We start from the raw sequence: 20,123 nt of genomic DNA, 5'->3' as shown, positions 1-20,123 counted from the left end.
ATATTATAGTATATGTTATATCCAGACGCCAAATGTCATAAAATGTGTCTCATCTAGTCGATGTAACACCTGAATATTAATGTCACGACTAAAGCCTTGTCCAAAGTTCGTTACCAGTAATTGAGCAGTGCTGCACTCTGTGGACCGAGGACATGTACTGAGTACAAACTAACAGTTTTATTTTGGTAGGTGTGAGCAGGTGAAGCAGCAATTAGCTGCCAGGTTATGACTCAGGTGCTCTCATTTAAAACAGCTGTGAGCACAGTTTTGTCTTTTACTTTTTTATTTAAAAATGTAAATACAATTTTTGACAAATCATTGGAATCAATGCAACCAGTGGCTCCATGATGGTAAAGTGGATCAGCATTAAGAAGTGTGAAGCTGCATCAGAATAAAACAACCGACATCTCCTTCTGTCTGCACACATGGCAGAAAGGACAAAAAAAACTTTGGTGCGCTGCTCATAAAAGCGCAAATTGTTTGATCGAATTGGACAAACAGTGATTGTGTAACCGGACATTCCATAGTTCACATTTGAAGTCACATTTCCCATAATGCCATCAGGCTATAGGTCTTTTTTAAATTCAGAACAAAAGACATTACTGTGTCCTGTGTTCCACCAGGCTACATATGAACAGCAGAGACTGATTCCTGTGGTGAGCTGATGTTGAAGTAGTTGATCAGAGTCTGACAGAAGCAGAAGGGTCTCCAACATTTTCATACTTCACTGTACCTTCATCTTCATCATTATCAACCTGTGGAAAACAGCACAAAACACTTGAGATTCTGACTTCAAACTAAGGTCCCAGTTTGTGTTTTTTGTTGTGTTGTATTGTCTCGTGTTGTCAGGTTTTCTTCATATCTGAATGAACATACACAGCTCACAGTTCATATTTTGTTGCTATTTACAGAAACTGTTCACACATTAATTCAACTTCTTTCAATTCAATTCAATTGAAATAGTAAATAAATATCAACTAAACAAACTGAAAGCAATTAGAAAATATTTTTCTATCTTCTGCATTGTGAAGTTTTATATAGATTTTTTGACTTAAATTTCAACTTTATCTTTAAGTATTGTTTCCTCACTAAAGTCGCTTCCCTAAAAGTCGACTTTGTAACAAGAACAAACAAAACACTGGGTCACGTCAGTATTTAGTAGATGGGGATTTGGCAGCAGGTCTCAGTCGGCTTTAAAAGAACAAAAGGTCAAAACTTTTTTAATGTATTGAATGTGAAATGTATTGTAATGTATTTGACTGTTTAGTGGATAAACTCACTGTGTTTTCTTCCATCTGTGTTTTCTTCCCTGAATAGATAAAAAGAAACAGTTGAGTTCAACTTCAACAGTAAAATGTTCAAAGTTGTAATTATTTGTTCAAGTTTGATCTGATGTTCTCACCTTTAGTTCTCGTCCACATGTGGACTGTAAAAACAGATATTATCAGTGCTGCTAAACCCACAGACACAATGATGGATCTCAACCATTCTGGAAAACAATTAGAATAAACAGGAAATGTTGGACGTCAGAAGCAGGAAGTGTTGCCACTGATAAAGAAAGTTGCACTAGGGGCTTAAATCTGGGCTTTTCTTAGCCCATAAATTTACATTTAGGAAATTTGAGCTTAACGGTTTAATATTTGTACCATTGGATGTAAAGATTTTCAACTCTTTTGAATTCTCTTCAAATAATGGAAACTTGAAAACATGATGATTCATAATCAAATTAAGCAATTTATTACTTACAGTAGTCTCATAATTAGAATACATGGTATCACAATTATCAGTACATGTCACCTCTATTTTGGACTGAAAGCAACTATCAAAACTATTCAAAAACTAAAGACTCCAGTGTTCATTCTATTCATTGTTTTTATACTTACTAGAAACTAAATCTTAAAATTGTTCATACTTGTATTTGTTTATCATATCAAAGAATTATATTACTTATTATTTTATTTTTACTTATTTTATTATTATTAATACTCTCATAATTAACACACATCTCAAACAGCATTTCAGTTTGCTAGTTACATCTTTTCTTCTAGAGGAAAACTTACAATATCAAAAGGGCAGCGATAGATTCACAGCTCTAACTATTAGCAATTAGTTGTTTTTAATTTGACCACAGCAAAGTCTTCACCAGTAAAATTACAGAGAACAACTCTCCCACATAGGAAAACCATAATTTTGCTCCTCGCTCTCATGAGTATCCATGCTGCACTGCATAGATTTAGAGAGCGGAGCTTGTTCACATTATTCTTCACATACTTTTTTACACTCTGCAGACAGTTTTACATTTACATTTACATTTAGTCATTTAGCAGACGCTTTTATCCAAAGCGACTTACAAGTGAGGTACAAGGCAGCATAAATTCTAAGTCAAGGAGCAGTGGGCAGTCTACCTTACAGCTGACCTACAGTTAATGATCTGCTCAAACTCTATATTCAACCAAATAAACTTTTCCCCCTTCAATAGTACAGAAAACAGAGTTATGACATTTGGAAGTGTTTTCAAACATTGCTGTCTAATAATTCAAGAGAACTAACTATAAGTGAGAGGACTAGGTTTTACACGTTTGCTAAAATGAGCTGCAGAAACACTAATTCAGTTTTCGTTATACACTGAATTAGGGGCTGTTTAAAAATGTTAATGCTTTAGATAAAGACAAAAACCTGGAGGTAGTTACACTGTTGTACTACTGTCGTGGCAAAATTAAACAATAACTGGTCACAGACACTTCGAGTGAAATCACTAAAGAAGCTTCCAGATCCAGGATGTCTTTAAGGGTTTTATTTTCTTGCAAGAGAGAAGTGCCCCAACAGAGTTTCAAGCCTCCATCCAGTGCAGTTCTAAGGACTTAACATGTCTTGTTAACCCCAAACCTATGCCTCAGATGCAGCGAAGGTCGCTTATGTTATCGGGCTGCTCAGAGGACGAGCTCTCAAGTGGGCGGAGGCAAAACTAGGTAACTAGGTAACTTCTGATTCCATTCCGCACATTTATCAAAAAATTAAGAAACGTTTTTCACACGGCGCATTTGGAGAACGAAGCCCACAGGCTTCGCTCTCTCCAGGGCTTTCTTAGGGTGGCGGATTTCTCGGTGGAGTTCGAGTATCTGGTAATGCCTTTCGGTCTGACTAATACTCCAGCGGTTTTTCAGTACCTGATCAACAGTGGGCTTTGTGACTTCATCAACAGGTTTGTTTTTGTTTACTTGGACGACATACTAATTTTTTCACGCAATTTCCACAAGCACTAACACCATGTTGGGCAGCTGTTACAGAGGCTACTGGAGAACAGACTCTTTGTCAAGGCGGAGAAGTGAGAGTTTCATGTCAAAACTGTGTCGTTCTTAGGATTTCTTATTGGTGAGGGAGAGGTGAGGCCTGACCCCAAGAAGACACGCGCGGTCACGGAGTTGCCAAGACCTGGAACCAGGAAACAGCTGCAACGCTTTCTGGGCTTCGCCAACTTCTATCGCCAATTCATCAAAAACTACAGCACAGTCGTCGCCCCCCTGACCAAACTAACATCTCCAATCGACCTGTTCCATTGAACTGAGAAAGCCGAGGGCGCTTTCACCCGACTTAAAGAACTGTTCAACTCTCCGCCCGTCCTGTCTCAGCCCAACACCTCTCGCCAGTTCATAGTCGAGGTGGATGCCTCAGAAGTCGGCGTGGGTGCTGTTCTCTCCCAGCGTAGTGAGGGCGACCAGAAGCTGCGGCCCTGTGCCTTCTTCTCACGCCCATTGTCCCCTGCAGAGAGGAACTATTCTGTGGGTGATCGCAAGCTACTGGCGATCAAGCTGGCACTGGAGGAGTGGTGCCATTGGCTAGAGGGGGCGCCACAACCATTTATCATTTGGACTGACCATAAAAATCTCGCTCACCTCAGGATTGCCAAACGACTCAACTCCTGCCAAGCCCGATGGCCCCTTTTCTTTAACCGTTTCAATATTTCCCTCACCTACCGCCCCGGGTCGAAGAACGCCAAACCCGACGCTTTGTCCCGCATCCACGCTCCCGGACCCATCCTCCGCCCATCACGTGTGCTGGGGGCCCTCGCCTGGGAAATTGAACGGACTGTGCGCACGGCCCAGCGGCAGGAGCCCAATCTCTGCGCTGGACCCCCTGGTTTCTTGTCCCGTCTCGGGTTCGCCCGCTCCCAGGTCCTCCAGTGGGCCCAGTGCTCGAAGTTCTCTTGCCATCACAAAATTACCTACAGCCACGGAAACCTCTCAGCCTGTCACCCAGCATGTTCTCCGTCTCCATGGTATCCCCCATGATATTGTTTCGGACCGAGGACCACAGTTTGTCTCCCAGGTTTGGAAAGCGTTCTGTAATGCTCTGGGGGCAACCATCAGTTTGTCCTCGGGATTCCACCCCCAGTCCAATGGTCAAACTGAGCATGCAAACCAGAGTCTGGAAACCACCCTCAGATGCGGCACTTCATCTAACCCCTCCACCTGGAGTTCATTCATTCCATGGATTGAATATGCTCATAACTCTCTCAATTCCTCTGCCACAGGTCTCTCACCCTTTATGTGCTCCTTAGGGTACCAACCACCAATGTTCCCAAATCAGGAGACAGAGATCACAGTTCCGTCCCTCCACGCACACATCCGCCCATGCCCTAGGCAATAGAGAGAAGCCCGGGGAGCCCTCCTCCGGACAACAAAGAGAAACAAGCGCCTCGCCGACTGTCGGAGAACCCCGGCCCCCACCTATAAACCAGGTCAGACTGTTTACCTTTGTAATCAAAATATTCCTCTGCATGTTGAATCTAGAAAATTAGCCCCCCGATATATCGACCCCTTCCTTATAGAAAGAATCATTAACATATCTGCTGTGAAACTCAAACTCCCCAGAAATATGAGAGTGCAACCTGTGTTCCAGGTGTCTCAGTTAAAACCAGTCTCTTCCCGTCCTTTACCGGTATCCTTCACACCACAAGTCGCCAGATCGTCTCAGTAACCTCCTTGGTACTCGAGTGCACTAGGCTCTTTGGAAAAACATGTCAACCTGCTCTTTTGTCTCCCTGCCCTCAGAACCTCCATCCACCCTGCTGTGTTCAGGGATCCCTTCAGTTTCTTGTCTCCACGGCTCCTTCCCCCACGATCACCATTCCACGTCCTCCTGTGACTCGCTGCTCCAGCAGCGCTCCCCTTTCCCCCTGACCCAACTTATGATACCTCCCCAAAATAAATCATTCCTAACTCTCTGGGTCCGCAAAACATTAACTGGAACTTCTTCGTAGAAATTATTGAAACAGCTCATCATGTTCTCACCTGATGTTCCACCTGAAGATGGACGTCTGAAGGTGAACTGCTGAACTTCTCCGCTGAAACCATCTGTCACTTCACACTTCAATAAGTCAGAATATTTCTGATTATGGTCAGATGTTGTTAATGTCACAGTGACAGAACAGGAACTCTGTGGTGTCTCTGTGTCTGTAAATTCATTCTTATTATGATCATACAACCACTTCACTGTGTGTCCACAGTGTTCATGTGTCCACACAGAGCAGGTTAATGTCACTTTATCATCGTCCTTATGTTCAGTCACTGAGGATGGAGAAAGAAAGATAACAAGAATAAAGTTAACTTCATCACTGTTAAATCATTTTTATTGTAATGTTTCAGTTTCTTGATGTGACAAACAGTTTGATGTGAAAACATTAGGATGTAAATACTCACTGGTAACAACAGACACATCAACCACAGAGTCTGAACCTTGTTGTCGTCCTGATTTGTCAAACTGTCTGCAGGTGTAACGACCAACATCTTCATCTGTGACCTTCTTTATAACCAGAGAACAGTTCTCTGTAACACTCAGTCTGTTGAACAGTGTCAATACTGCTGTGTTTCCTGAACCACTCCAGGTAGTTCTGTCACATTTCTCTTGATCATCTCTAACGTTTCCACAAGGTAAAGTGACGTCATCTCCATCTCTGACAGTGAAGGAGGAAAACTGTCCATTTACTGTTGGTGAGAAAAAGAGAAAAAAGTCTGAAATATTTATATGATGATTATAGCCATAGTTTAATTAACCTAACATATATGTCACTGGACTGTGGGAGAAAACTGGAATAAACCCACACAAGCCCCCAGAGAACTTGCAGACTCCACACAGAAAGGTTGGAGATGGTCAGAGATTCAAATACAAACCACTCCACCATTATGTTGCTAAAGTTATATTTCATCTCCAGTAATGTTAATCACCAGTTTGATTAATAACATTTCATTTCAGCTGAATTAAACAATTTTCTTTTTTTGTCTCGTATTTTCTTTACATCTTGTTCTCAACTAACAAAGTCTGTGAAGTTTTTTCTGTTTAAAGGTGAATAACGTCTTTCTTTCCTGTCACCACTGACTAGTTCAGAGTGTTTTAGTGACTCTGATCCTCAGTGACTCATAGTGAGGTTGATGCTGTTTCTGACTTGATCACAAACAGATCAGAGGAAGTTGAATGTGTGAAGATTGTTAGTTCAGATCAAAGTTTGCATGAATGCAGCTTCTTTTCTTTAGACCTGATCCTGTAGCAGCTGGGAAAGAACTGGAGCTGATACATGTTAGTGTTACAGTGATCATGTTATGATCATCATTCACAAAAAATGAGAGGCAAGAGGTTTAACAGATGCTTAAATCTAAAGCCAAACACAAACTGGACTCACAGCAAACATCATAATATCAATGTTACATTAAACAGCAGAACATTTTACATTCACAGTAAAATTTCTGTTAGATGAATAAAAACTGATATTTGACTTCTAAATATGAGACAAAGTCAAGACTTTAGCATCTTTGTTCAGCTCAGACTAAAACACAAATATCACAAACAAACTAATATCATAATGATAAAAAACACATTGAATAAAAAAATATGGGATTTTGAAAGGACAAATCACATGATCTACTTACATAATATGTGATAAGATGATAAATACTGTAATTATTGTAATGTTTCAGTTTCTTGATCTGACAAACAGTTTGATCTGAAAACATTAGGATGTAAATACTCACTGGTAACAACAGACACATCAACCTCAGAGTCTTGGTATTGTTGTCGTCCTGATTCAATCTGTCTGCAGCTGTAACGTCCAACATCTTCATCTGTGACCTTCTTTATAACCAGAGAACAGTTCTCTGTAACACTCAGTCTGTGTGATTTAGAGTTGGATTCTGGTTTAATCTTCCCAAGTTCAAACAGTCTCACTGCTGCTGTGTTTCCTGAATCACTGAATAACCAGGTAGTTCTGTCACATTTCTCCTGATCATCTCTCACATTTCCACAAGGTAAAGTGACGTCATCTCCATCTCTGACAGTGAAGGAGGAAAACTGTCCAGTTACTGTTGGTGAGAAACAGAGATATTATTCTACTTACAAATCAAACTCTGTAACAGAAAGAATCTTTAGTAATATTTCTGCAGTTTTTTTATTCTTTCTGAATTTGAATCATTTAATGTCTTTTGTGTGTCTTTACCTAGGAAATGAAGCCTCAGAAATAAAAACACTTGAATCCATCCGAATCCAACCATCATGTTTCTCTGTGTCTCCTCTTTGTTGATCTCTTGTTCTCAACTGACAAAGTCTGTGAAGCTGTTTGCTCTTAAAGACAAATATACACTTTACTTCCTGTGACCAGTGAGGTGCAACTTCCTTGTAATGACTTCAGGCTGTAGTTTCTCGCCTCTTCTAACGGCTGAATTCAACAGTTCCGGATCATTTTTTAGGTTGTTTTTTTAATTCATTGTAGATTTATTTAGAGTGAAACATTCTTGATGCAGTTTTCTGACTCTGATTCTCAGTGATTTGTAAATAAAAGTACATATTGGGCCTCATGCAAAAAACACGAGTCTCGCTCATACAAGAGCTGAACATCATGAAACATGGTGATAATGTCATGTTAACAACTTAATATGACATGTTACTGTTCTGATCCCTCTTTCATTGCATCTCTAAAACTATTACATTTATTTTTATATTTCTGCTGAGAACTGAAGGGGAATTTCATTTGTTCTGAGGATGTGACAACAGCAGCAGAGCTCTGCAGCTTTCAGCCACAAACCACAACAAGTGACCTATTAAACACCAGCAACACAAGAAGGTGAGACAAATGTGAGTGACTCAAATAGTGTTCTGACCCTGTAGCATGAAGTTCCCAAAGTCAACAGGTCTGTTCATGATCTTTAAATGGTTTGTTACAAAGGGCATCAACAAAATGTGACTTTATTTCCCATAAAACTACAAATGTGGATGATTCTGTTTAATCTGAGGTGGTGTTGTTGACCCACGCAGGTGCAGACATTAACTTGGCAACATCACTCACTTCTTGACTACACCAGCACTCAGGAAGTGAGGTAACATCACACTGCTGAGGAGCAGGACCCTGTGGTTTGTGGCTGCATGACTGCTTAAGTGAGCTACAGCTGGCCCAAACACAGGGCATTTGGGGCTGCAGACTAGGGTGTTGACCTGGGGTGGAGACTCCTGGGCTTGAATGTGGACATTGAATGAGTCCTGGACTAGAACTGGTGTGGGGGCATTGGATAATCTGGCGTTGGCTGAGCCAGGGATACGTGTGTCTCAAAAGTGAGCAAATACCCAATGCTTGGGTCTGTGGGAGGACAAGGTGGGGACAAGAGATCAGATGTTAAAAAGGCTCATTAGGGAGAAAAAAAAAGGCAGGTGACTGGAGCCAGAAAGAATGAACTCTGGTGAAACCTCCAGACAGGTAGGTGGTGGACAACATTAGAAAGCAACCCTGAGGAGCAGTAGTGAAGCAGGTAAGATGGTGGGATCCAGGAGATGATCTGGCTGGAGAGGCAGAGACTCGGGAACACAAACATCAGTTGGGCAGTGAGAGATTGTGATTAGAGGAGGAAGTGGAGGATAAGGCTTTGGTCCGTAAAGTAGCGGACATGGTCATGATATTGGGTGGAGGTCTCTACAACTAGGTTGTTGTTGGACCCTGTTGGGCTGGAGCATCAGTGAATCATTCTGGTTCTTTACTTTGCTTCACATTAACTCTTTGTACTCCAGAAAGCCCTTCTCTTTGTTTTGCCATGTGTTTTCAGCAGATCTCTGTTCTCCTCCGCAGACGCAGGACAAGCACTCTCACCCAGACCACTTTGTCAGCAGCCTCTTTTTCTCTTGCCCTGTGGAACTGCCAGTCTGCAGTGAACAAGGCCGACTTCATTCCAGCTTTTGCTACACAGTCAGCTGTTCAGCTGCTTGCACTTACAGAAACCTGGATCATGCCACAGAACAGGGCCACCCCAGCTGCAGTCTCCACCAATTTTTCCTTCTCTCACACTTCTCAGTCATCAGGTCGGAGGGATGGAACTGGACTTGTTGCCTAATGAGCCTTTATAACATCCAATCTCTTGTCCCCACCTCCTTCAGGATCCAACGAACCAAACTGTCACAGAGATGTGAGAGTTGGATGAGAAAAAGATCCCAGCAGATCCTGATACTCAGCAAGAGCAGATGGAGTCTTGGATTTGCGCCACTTCCTCTCACTTCTGAGCGTGTTTTTTTGCTATCGGATCCATTCAGTGAGCCATCGACTAGAAGCTGAGGGATGAGCGGGTCTAGAAGACATGGGGCAGAGAATATCCACACATGATGAAATTTTATTGGAGAGGCTGTACGTGGCTGCATCTGCATTGAGGATGAAGAGGTCTTGTGATGGGGGCAGAGTTGCAGAGAGCAGAATCAGGATCTGATTGGATGTTTTTCTCACAGTGTCACCATGGAAAAGACTGAATACTACCAGGAGAAGGTCAGCAACACCACGGACACCAGAAAGCTGTTCTCCACTTTCCAATAACTCACCTACCCTCCTCCACCTCTGCCATCCACCTCTCTCAATGCTGACAATTTGCCAGCTTCTTTACCAATAAGGTGGCAGCCATCAGCTCACAGTTCTCTCTTCCAGATGATGACATCCTGCTAACTTCTTCCAACACTGCATCGCTCTCATCATTTTCAACTGACAGAGGATGATGTATCCACCCTCCTCCTCTCAACCATCTGACCATGAGCTGCAAAAGCTGCAGGTCAGTCTTATGTCTTAGTCCTACTCGATTTATCTGCACCGTTTGATACTGAACCATCAAATCCTCTTGTCCAAACTCTGTGGCTAGAGCTGATCTCTGGATCAGCTGTAGCCTGGCTTCGGTCTTACCTATCGGGACGAACCTTCTAGGTATCCATGTTTCTCACTACCATAGTCTCTCTACCAGTTTGCCACAGGGTTCAGTTCTTGGTGCTCTTCTTTTGTCTGTCTATACTACATTCCTGGGTTCTATCATTCACTCACATGGTCTTTCCTATCACTGCTATGCTGATGAGACACAGCTCTTCCTGTTATTTCCACCGGACGACTCCACTGTCTCATCACACATTTCTGCCTGTCTCTCTTACATCTCTGGCTGGACAAGAGAGAGACATCTTCAGCTCAATCTCTCCAAGAACGAAGACCTTACCTTCCCAAGTCAGACTTTTGACACAACACAATATCAGCTGCTACATTGGATCTGCAGTAATTGCCCCAATTGTTGGCCAGAAATCTGGGGATCATCATCAACAACCAACTGAGCTTTAAGGACCATATCTCCTCAGTTTCTAAGACATCAATATTTGCCCTCTACAACATCAGAAAGATCAGACTCTACCTCACGGAATATACAACCCAACTCATTGTACAGATGCTGGTCATATCTCATGGGGTTACTGCCATCCACAGTCAAAGCCTTGCAGATGATCCAAAATGCAGCAGCACACTGGCTTCCTGTAGCTGCTCGCATCAGCTTCAAAGCTCTGTCTCTTGCTTACAGGCTGGTTAACTCAACAGCTCCTGCTTAAGTCAACTCCCTCATTCAGGTCTGCAATCCTTCGTCCCCTGCAGTCTGCCAAAGAAGGACTTCTGGTGGTCCCAGCACTGCACAGAAGACACCAAGCAAAACTCTTCAGCGCAAAAAAACTACCAAACTCTGCACGCTCAGCATACTCACTCCTATTATTCAAAACAACTGCTGAAAACAGAAAACTTCCACATCTCCATATGCACTTAAATCTATTTTTTTTTAAAACTACAAAAAAAAACTTCTACTCTTTTTTGCACTTGTGTCTCATGAAATGTAAACACTTTTCTGATAAGACCTCTCTTTGATGTTTTCTCCTTGACTTCTCCCTGATTGTACCTCACTTGTTACAAATCACTTGATAAAAGCATCTGCTGAATGACTAAATGTAAATGTAAATGTAGACCAGGTTTAAAAATTCCAGTGAAACGATCCTAGCAGAACAGATGAGTCAACTGGCGACTCTCATGGTAATAATGTATCAGTGGATTTATTAGCAAGAGACGGTAACATTAGCAGCCGACCTTGGTGCTGGCTTCTTATGGCTGTCGGAAGATCTGTGGAATTGCAGGAAAGTACTGGGTGAAGCTCAGGGGCACCGAAAAAAATGTGGCTGGGATGCAAAGAACAGCTGTTGGTGGGTAGAACAGTGTCTATGTTACAAAGCAGAGGGAGGACTCATTCTCAGGGTCTTGTGCAGAGAGGAGAAACTGATCAGCAGTTGACTGAATTGGTCCTGACCTCCACTGGACTCAAGAAACAAGAGTAAACATGAGAACATGAACAGAAATTAGTCTGGACAACAGACAGAATGTCAGTCCAAAAACTAACTTACAGCATTTGAAAAAACATCAGTCTGAAGCAAGGCCAGGGTGGTAGCTGGTAGAGACTGGAATCCAGTGAGAGCACGATTTGTTGTCAGAGAGTTGGTAGTGATGGCTGGTGGCAATGGAGGGAAAATGAAGAGAAGAAAAGCAGTAGATGCACAGTCTGAATGTGTGTGACAGGAGACTGAAAGTGGAGGGGGGTGGCCAGGTGTAGGAACTGAGGGATGAGAAAACAGGGAACAAGATAAAACCAAATCAGGCAAAGACTTAGAGCATGTCAGATATTGGTTCATCGGTTCATCAAAGCTTCTGCAACTTAAAATCTATGTTTATCCATCATGAATAAAGCTGCTTTCAAACTAACTCCTCTTCACAGCTGTGAGGCTGCAGTGCTCACCACTCTACCAACATGCTGCCCAATGCTGATCAAGTGTTTCTAAATATCTTAACCCTGGACAAAGGACACATTTTTGGAATCTAAGAAGAGTTTGAGTTTGGACAAAAGGTCAAAACGCATAGAAGGTTCTTAAATATATCTGTGTCACTTTGGACAAAGCTTTAGTCGTGACATTAATATTCAGCTGTTACATCGACTAGATGAGACAAAATTTATGACATTTGGCGTCTAGATATAACATAATATAATATAATTTAAAGTAAAAGCACTGACTCACCGTTAATGACTCACTTTTAATGTGGTTGAAAACACTGATGTACAATTCCAAAACAGAAGAGCAATGAAAAGGAAGAAAAAGAATAATATACAAACTAACAGGTGTAGTAGCTGCATTATGTATAGAGTGACACAAAGTCGAGTTCACACAAAAAAGAAAGTACATGTGATAAATAATACTTAGTTACACAGTATCAGCAGTACTAACACTGTGTAAACAACATGCCAGTCATCACAGGACAGTGAAGTATCAAGATTAAAAAAAGAAACACTGCCATCTGCCTTTTAAATGCTACTACTACAGAATGAATGAGCTAAAGTGAAAAGTATGTGGCCAACTTGGCTGCATTCTTTTATCATCTGCACCTGATTCCATCCAGGTAAACGCAGTGGATGGTCACCTGTAGCCCCACTGTTCACTAGCACATGTGCCCTGCTGCTCTATGATGGACAAAGGTTTCAAACACTGATGATTTGCTGTAATTTCTTACAAAGTTAAACTGTATATTGCAGTGCATCGTGGGTAAAAAACAATTCCAGTTGCTAACGGCATTTTCCAACAATAACTTTTTGTATAATAACAGCCAAGTTGTATCATCATATGATCATATGTTCAATGCTCGCAGTTGACAAAAGTGACATTTGTATTTATTAGACAGAGAGAAGCAGGTAACATTCGGTTTAACACTGTCTTGTCAGTGCTGCACTCTGTGGACCGAGGACATGTACTTAGTACAAACTAACTCTTTTATTTTGGTAGGTGTGAGCAGGTGAAGCAGCCATTAGCTGCCAGGTTATGACTCAGGTGCTCTCATTTAAAACAGCTCTGAGCACAGTTTTGTCATTCACTTTTTTATTTAAAAATGTAAATACAATTTTTTTTTTTTTTACATTTTTGAAAAATCATTGGAATCAATGCAACCAGTGGCTCCATGATGGTAAAGTGGATCAACATAAGAAGTGTGAAGCTGCATCAGAATAAAACAACCGACATCTCCTTCTGTCTGCACACATGGCAGAAAGGACAAGAAAACTTTGGTGCGCTGCTCATATAAATGTTCGTGTCAGTATTTATCAGATGCTGACGTGGCAGCAAATAGAGCATCAAGCCTGTGTAGTGGCTAAACTCACTGTGTTGTCTTCTGTCTGTGTTTTCTTCCCTGAGTAGAAAAAAGAAACAAGAACTTTAAAGTTAAACTTGATCAGTAAAATATTCAGATATCTCACTGTTTCTTTGTTAAACTTTGATCTGTGGATGTTCTCACCTTTAGTTCTCGTCCACATGTTGACTGTAACAACAGATATTATCAGTGCTGCTAAACCCACAGACACAATGATGGATCTCAACCATTCTGGAAAAAAAGAATTAATACATGTTAAAAGTCAGAAGCAGGTGTTGTTTCTATGGACACAGAAAGTTGCAATGGGGGCTTCACCTTTGTCTTATTCTTTAGCCCCTATATTTAAATTTGGGTAAATTTAAAGCACTGCGGTGTCCAGTTCTTTTGTGTTACATGCTGATTCTTAAGGTGCTCATTTACTTCAGTGATCCAATCATGGGGCTTTTAGTGAAGTACAGTAAAACCCCTGATGCTTTACGTAATGTTGCTTTACGTAACATTGCGTAAGTACGTGTGTGCTGTTGTCACTCTTAATGTAACATTACCCAGAAATTGTTTTCCTTAAGTTTTGTGTGTATGTAAAGTCGTTGTTATGGTATCAAATGATGGCCCGTCTGAAGCATCCAATAATAATGCTGAAAGGTTCCTGTCACATTAATATGATGAGACAAAGGATGTAAAAAAAAAAAAAAAAAAAAAACTCAGGCTGCAGTTATCAGGTTTTAAGAGTTACAGTACATCCAAAACTTTATCCCGATAAGGTTTAGTAAACTTGGCAGAGTTTTCACCAAGCAAACTACAAAAAACAACTTTCCCATGAAAAAACTGTTTTTCATACCAAACACAATTAAATACAACCAGAAATTAGTCACAGAATTTCACAACTTCAAACCTCAGAAATGGAACATTGTTAGAAGCTCTATTTAGTGACAGGGTCACAATTGCTCTTCTGATTTGGCTTTAAGATTCTCTCATTGTACTATAGAGGGACATTTTACACATCTCCCTGCTACACATGAACCTACTCCCCAGCCTCCACAATCTGTGTGTGTGTGTGTGTGTGTGTGTGTGTGTGTGTGTGTGTGTGTGTGTGTGTGTGTGTGTGTGTGTGTGTGTGTGTGTGTGTGTGTGTGTCATAGGTGGCAGAAAATGCTGTTTGCAGCATCAGAGACATAAGAAGTTTGCAATATTCATAAATACATTGTATAAAAACACATAATGATGAGGTTTCTGCTTTGTTAGTGTTTTCGAACATTGTCGTCTGTTTCTAGAAGAGAAATGGCTTCAAGAGTGAGGACACAGAACAAATGTTCCACCACAGTCACAAAACTCAGCTATTACAGAGAAACATTCAGTCGCTACCTTTTGTTGGATCAGTGCTGTTTCTCCATCCTGATGGTCTAGTTTTCACTGTTGGTGTCACTTTACTGCTGATTGTTGATGTGGATTTAACAGATTTTATTGCTGCATCACCTCAACAAAAATCATGAGAAAATACAACAGCAGACTTCATATTACTTTTGTTATTAAAACTTCAAATCTTTGAAATTTATTAAAAAAAAAACATTCTGCAGTAGAATTTTGAAACAATCACATTCTTAATATTTGAATTCAAAACAATTTTTTAAAATAGCATATAAACCAAAACTTATGCATTTGTCAATTTTATTCATTTGTGTTCATAATGAAATAAACAGTCATAATACTGTAATAACCATTTACTAATGAAACAAAATAAACACAATAATGAGAGAAAATCTCCACACACAGCAAATTATCAGTCTGACAGACACAGTTTAGATTTAGAAAAGGAGAGAAATGTTCAGTCACCTTGTTGTGTCGTTGGGTTTCGCTTGTTTTTTGTAAATTTTTTCATTTTGCCTTTTGATGTCATTTCCTTCATCGTCTCCTCACCTAAATAAAAAGTAAAAAAACTGCACAGTGAGAAAATCCTTCATGTTTAACATCTGAAACAAACTCACTACAAAAAACAGTGGAAATGTGAAACTTCAAATCATTCGACCTAAAAATAGATTTAGAAGATGAGAAAAATGTCACCTTGTTGTGTTGTTAAGTTTCTCTTGTTTGCCGTGATCTCATTTGTCACCTTCGATGCCGTTTCCTTCATTGTTGTTGTCTCTTCACCTGAATAAACAAACACTAGATAGTGAAAAAAATACTGTACTTCATGTTTAATATTTTACAAAATACTACAAAGAACAGTGTGAATCTGAGCAACTAATTTAACTGTGGGTAACGTCTTACAGCATTTATCAAACTCATTACAAAGAACAGTGGAAATGTGAAACTTCAAATCATTCAAGCTAAAAATAATTTGTGTTGATGATTGAAACATCTCATCATGTTCTCACCTGATGTTCCACCTGAAGATGGACGTCTGAAGGTGAACTGCTGAACTTCTCCGCTGAAACCATCTGTCACTTCACACTTCAATAAGTCAGAATATTTCTGATTAAGGTCAGATGTTGTTAATGTCACAGTGACAGAACAGGAACTCTGTGGTGTCTCTGTGTCTGTAAATTCATTCTTATTATGATCATACAACCACTTCAGTGTGTGTCCACAGCGTCCATGTGTCCACACAGAGCAGTTTATTGTCACTTTATCATCGTCCTTATGTTCAGTCACTGGTGACATTGAGGGAGAAAAACAACTGAAACTCATCACTGTGAATAGAATTATTGTAATGTTTCAGTTTCTGGATCTGACAAACAGTTTGATCTAAAAACATTAGGATGTAAATACTCACTGGTAACAACAGACACATCAACATCAGTGTCGTCACCTAGTTCTCGTCCTGATTCAATCTGTCTGCAGGTGTAATGACCAACATCTTCATCTGTGACCTTCTTTATAACCAGAGAACAGTTCTCTGTAACACTCAGTCTGTGTGATTTAGATTTGGCTTCATTGTGAATCTTCCCATATTCAAACAGTCTTACTGTTGCTCTGTTTCCTGAATCACTGAATAACCAGTAAGTTCTGTCACATTTCTCCTGATCATCTCTCACATTTCCACAAGGTAAAGCGACGTCATCTCCATCTCTGACAGTGAAGGAGGAAAACTGTCCAGTTACTGTTGATGAGAAACAGAGACATAATTTTCCCAGTTACAAATCAAACGCTGTGGCAGAAAGAACCTTTAGTAATATTTCTGCAATTTTTTTTTTAAATTCTTTTCTTAATTTAAATTAATTAATGTGTTTTATATATTTACCCGTGAACTGAAACATCAGTATCAGAAATAAAAACACTTGAATCCATCCGAATCCAACCATCATGTTTCTCTGTGTCTCCTCTTTGTTGAGCTCTTGTTCTCAACTGACAAAGTCTGTGAAGCTGTTTGCTCTTAAAGACAAATATACACTTTACTTCCTGTGACCAGTGAGGTGCAACTTCCTTATAATGACTTCAGGCTGTAGTTTCTCGCCTCTGCTAATGGTTGAATTCAACAGTTCAGGATAATTTTTTAGGTTGTTTTTTTTAATTAATTGTAGATTTATTTAGAGTGAAAAATTCTTGATGCAGTTTTCTGACTCTATGATTCTCAGTGATTTGTAAATAAAAGTACATATTGGGCCTCATGCAAAAAATGTTTTGTGTTCTTTTACAAGTTTTCACCACGAGTCTCGCTCATACAAGAGCTGAACATCACATACAAACAACTGGAATCACACAGTTTGTTTTTGACTTATCTTTGGTTTTCAAGAAATTGTCCCTGTTGCAAACCAAACTATCTTTTCACTGTGGCAGGAAGAATTCCTACCTGTAAATTGAAAAAAGCTGCATTAATGCAAACATTTATCTCAACAGTAGAAAATGTCTCGATCAAAAGCAGATTAGAGGGAGTTGAAAGCAACAATGCAGCTTTTTTGTAGATAGTGTTTGTTAAATGATGGAAAGTGTTTTACTTTTGACAGCACACACACACACACACACACACACACACACACACACACACACACACACCATGGTGATAATGTTGCCGAGGACAACAACTAAACATTACATATTACTGTTCTGATACCTCTTTCACTGAATCTCTAAAATTATTAGATTTATTTTTATATTTCTGGTGAGAACTTAAGGGGAATTTCATTTGTTCTGAGGATGTGACAGCAGCAGAGCTCTGCAGCTTTCAGCCACAAACCACAACAAGTTAAGTATTAAACACCAGCGACACAAGAACATAAGAGAAGTGTGAGTGACTGAAATATTCTGCTGGCCCTATAGCATGAAGTTCATTCAAAGTTCAAGTCACACAACAGGTCGACAGACAACAGGTGTGTTCATGATCTTTAAATTTGTTTGTTACAAAGGGCATCAACAAAATTTGACTTTATTTCACATAAAACTACAAATGTGGATGATTCTGTTTAATCTGAGGTGGCGTTGTTGACCCATGCAGGTGCAGATGTTAACTTGGCAACATCGCTCACTTCCTGACTACACCAGCAGTCAGGAAGTGAGGTAACATCACACTGCTGAGGAGCAGGACTGTGTGGTTTGTGGCTGCATGACTCCTTAAGTGAGCTACAGCTGGCCCAAACGCAGGGTATTTGGGGCTGCAGACTAGGGTGTTGACCAGGGCAGGAGACTCCTGGACTTGGATGTTGGATGTGTCCTGGACTCCAGAGGAGGGATAGGGTGGGTGGAGGGGGCCTGATGACGGGCTCAGGCGAGTCCATGGTTAAAGGCTGATGGCAAGAAGTAGAGAGAGCAGAGTGTCTTGTAGATGGTTTGGGTCCGAGAAGCTGAGCTGGAAGCTGGTGAAGCTGAAGCCATCCAGGGGGCAGCCTGGGGGCCATAGTTTAAAGCTGAAGCCCTCTGAGGGCCGGCGTATGAGGCTGAAGCCCTCCGGGTTCCAGGCTGGGGGTTGGCATCGACAGCTGAATCCCGCCAGCAATAAAGCGGAAGGGGCGCCGGAAGACTCAGGAGCAGGAAGAGCACCTAAAATTCCGGGAGCATGACCTGAAGGGGCATTGACCACCTTGGGAACAGCATACGGCAGGACGACGGCCAACTGGAGAGCAGGTGCAGGAACAGGCTTGATGTCGGCCAAGGTGGAGACTGGTTCAGGAACAACAAGGGCGTTGGGTGACTCAGGAACAGAAACAGACGGAATGGTGGCCAAACCAGAGGCAGGTGCAGGAACAGGACAGCCACAGATCAATTCAGGAAAAGGAGAAAGGTTGATTGGTTCAGGAATATGCACAAAGGCTGGTAAACTGTTAAAAGACTCCACAACCAGCTTACAAGCTGGCAGGTCAGAGAGCCCTTTAGGGGTAGGTTCAGAAACCAACTGGATCTAGAGGAGTCAGGAGCTTGCTCAGGAATGGAAGGTGGAAGCAGGCCAACCCAGGCGCGAGGGCAGGAACACCACTGCAGGCTCAGGAGTAGGTGGTCCGGTGATTGGCTCAGAAAGAGGTAGGTAATTGCCTGACTCAGGAACGGAGTGGGCATCAACCGATACAGAACCAGGGACAGGTGGAGTCTCAGTTGATCTGGAGCAGTTGGGATGTCAGTCAACCTAGGGGCATTTCTGGAAACAGGCTCCCGAGCAGGCAGGAAAATGGAAAAGCAGGTTTGCAGACCACAGGTGAGGAGTCCCGGACAGGAAGGGGTTGAGCCTGTTCAACCTCCTTCCTTAAAGTGTTCAAACCCATGAGCACCTTGGCCACCCGAGGCAGATCTAACAACCAGGGTCTGGAGGTGATGATACCTTCCATTTGGAGGGTCGTGGCATAACGAGAATTGTGATCTTTGGAGGACTCCATGGTGATAAGGAGACTTAGCATACTGGGAAGGGTGTTAGGATTCCTGCAGCACTGAGGCCCAGGAAAGCTAGTGACATGCTGCCTTTGACGGCGGTTGGTCGTTTCTTGGATTTGGGAGTGCTATTTAATATGGGGACAGGTCTCAGGAGCAGGTCAAGAATCTTTTGAACCAGGAACAGGAGTGAGAGAAGAAGAAGGGTCAGGGGGAGCATCAGCAAACTCTGGGATGGATTCAGGACAGGGCTGGTTGTCAGACACCGGTAGAGAAGCAGGTTCTGTGATTGTGCTAGTGGATTGGCTATCAGAGACAGAAACTAGAACAGTAGCCTTAGTCACATTAATGGAGTATGTGGGTCTGGGATGGGAGCTGTGAGGTGATTAATAGTAAAATTAAGGTTCCTGGAGGTAGGAGGGTGAGGCATGCTGATGACTTGTTTAGGTTAGATTTTGCGTCTGTCACAAGAATGCTTGAGAATCAGTCTGAGTTCTAAAATGTAACCAGAATTGAACTACCTCTGAAGGTTTCATGGTGGCTAAATCTCTAACACATCTGAAGGCTGGTGAGTCTGGTTTCAGGATTGCAGTATCCTGAATGGTCGACGGGGGAAGACTGAGCCCTGAGAACAAGAGAGACAGGTGAGTACAATATATTTCTCCAGGGGCCAAGATAGAGATAATCTAAAAGGGGCTTACTTGTAGGCAGAGACAGCAGGTGATGAAGAATACTTAGTGTAGTTGGAGGGACAGGTGAGTGAGTCGGGAGCCAGACAAAAGAGGAAACAAGGAGGGAGGATAAAGGACAGATGACCAGGTGAGTGGAGGGGAGAAGGATA

At 41.5% G+C, this 20,123-nt stretch overlaps 2 protein-coding genes across 3 annotated transcripts in view; both read right to left on the bottom strand.

The window, feature by feature from the left end:
• Window positions 1-364: 364 nt before the first annotated feature.
• The window catches only part of LOC137102341 (uncharacterized), a 59,627-nt gene continuing 39,868 nt past the window's right edge, over window positions 365-20,123 (bottom strand). Inside the window, exon 9 of the mRNA XM_067481774.1 lies at window positions 365-755. Coding sequence (XP_067337875.1) covers window positions 681-755 — 75 coding nt within the window. The 3' untranslated portion in view covers window positions 365-680. The remainder of the gene's footprint in view (window positions 756-20,123) is intronic.
• Window positions 12,405-16,173, bottom strand: LOC137102344 (uncharacterized). 2 transcript variants are annotated; one of them, XM_067481778.1, is made up of 6 exons: window positions 15,865-16,173; window positions 15,551-15,637; window positions 15,323-15,406; window positions 14,855-14,965; window positions 13,637-13,723; window positions 12,405-13,531 (listed from the first exon to the last, which is right to left on the bottom strand). In XM_067481778.1, exons 1-6 carry the CDS (start codon window positions 16,148-16,150, stop codon window positions 13,476-13,478), a joined length of 711 nt encoding a protein of 236 aa, XP_067337879.1. In that variant the 5' UTR covers window positions 16,151-16,173; the 3' UTR covers window positions 12,405-13,475. The 2 variants fall into 2 exon arrangements, with proteins under 2 accessions (XP_067337879.1, XP_067337880.1); XM_067481779.1 differs by having other exon boundaries at window positions 14,855-14,956.

Source organism: Channa argus, chromosome 17 (assembly GCF_033026475.1).
Source record: "Channa argus isolate prfri chromosome 17, Channa argus male v1.0, whole genome shotgun sequence".
NCBI lineage: Eukaryota > Metazoa > Chordata > Actinopteri > Anabantiformes > Channidae > Channa > Channa argus.
Note: the sequence above shows the minus strand (reverse complement) of the source record. Positions and strands in the feature narration are given on the sequence as shown.

Excerpts from the sequence above, each read along its gene's own strand:
- LOC137102344 (XM_067481778.1), bottom strand. The coding sequence starts at position 16,150 with ATGTCACCAGTGACTGAACATAAGGACGATGATAAAGTGACAATAAAC. Across the intron at positions 14,966-15,322 it reads AAACCCAACGACACAACAAG|GTGATGCAGCAATAAAATCT; the intron begins GTGACTGAACAT and ends ATTTTTGTTGAG. Across the intron at positions 13,724-14,854 it reads CAGCACTGATCCAACAAAAG|AATGGTTGAGATCCATCATT; the intron begins GTAGCGACTGAA and ends CTTTTTTTCCAG.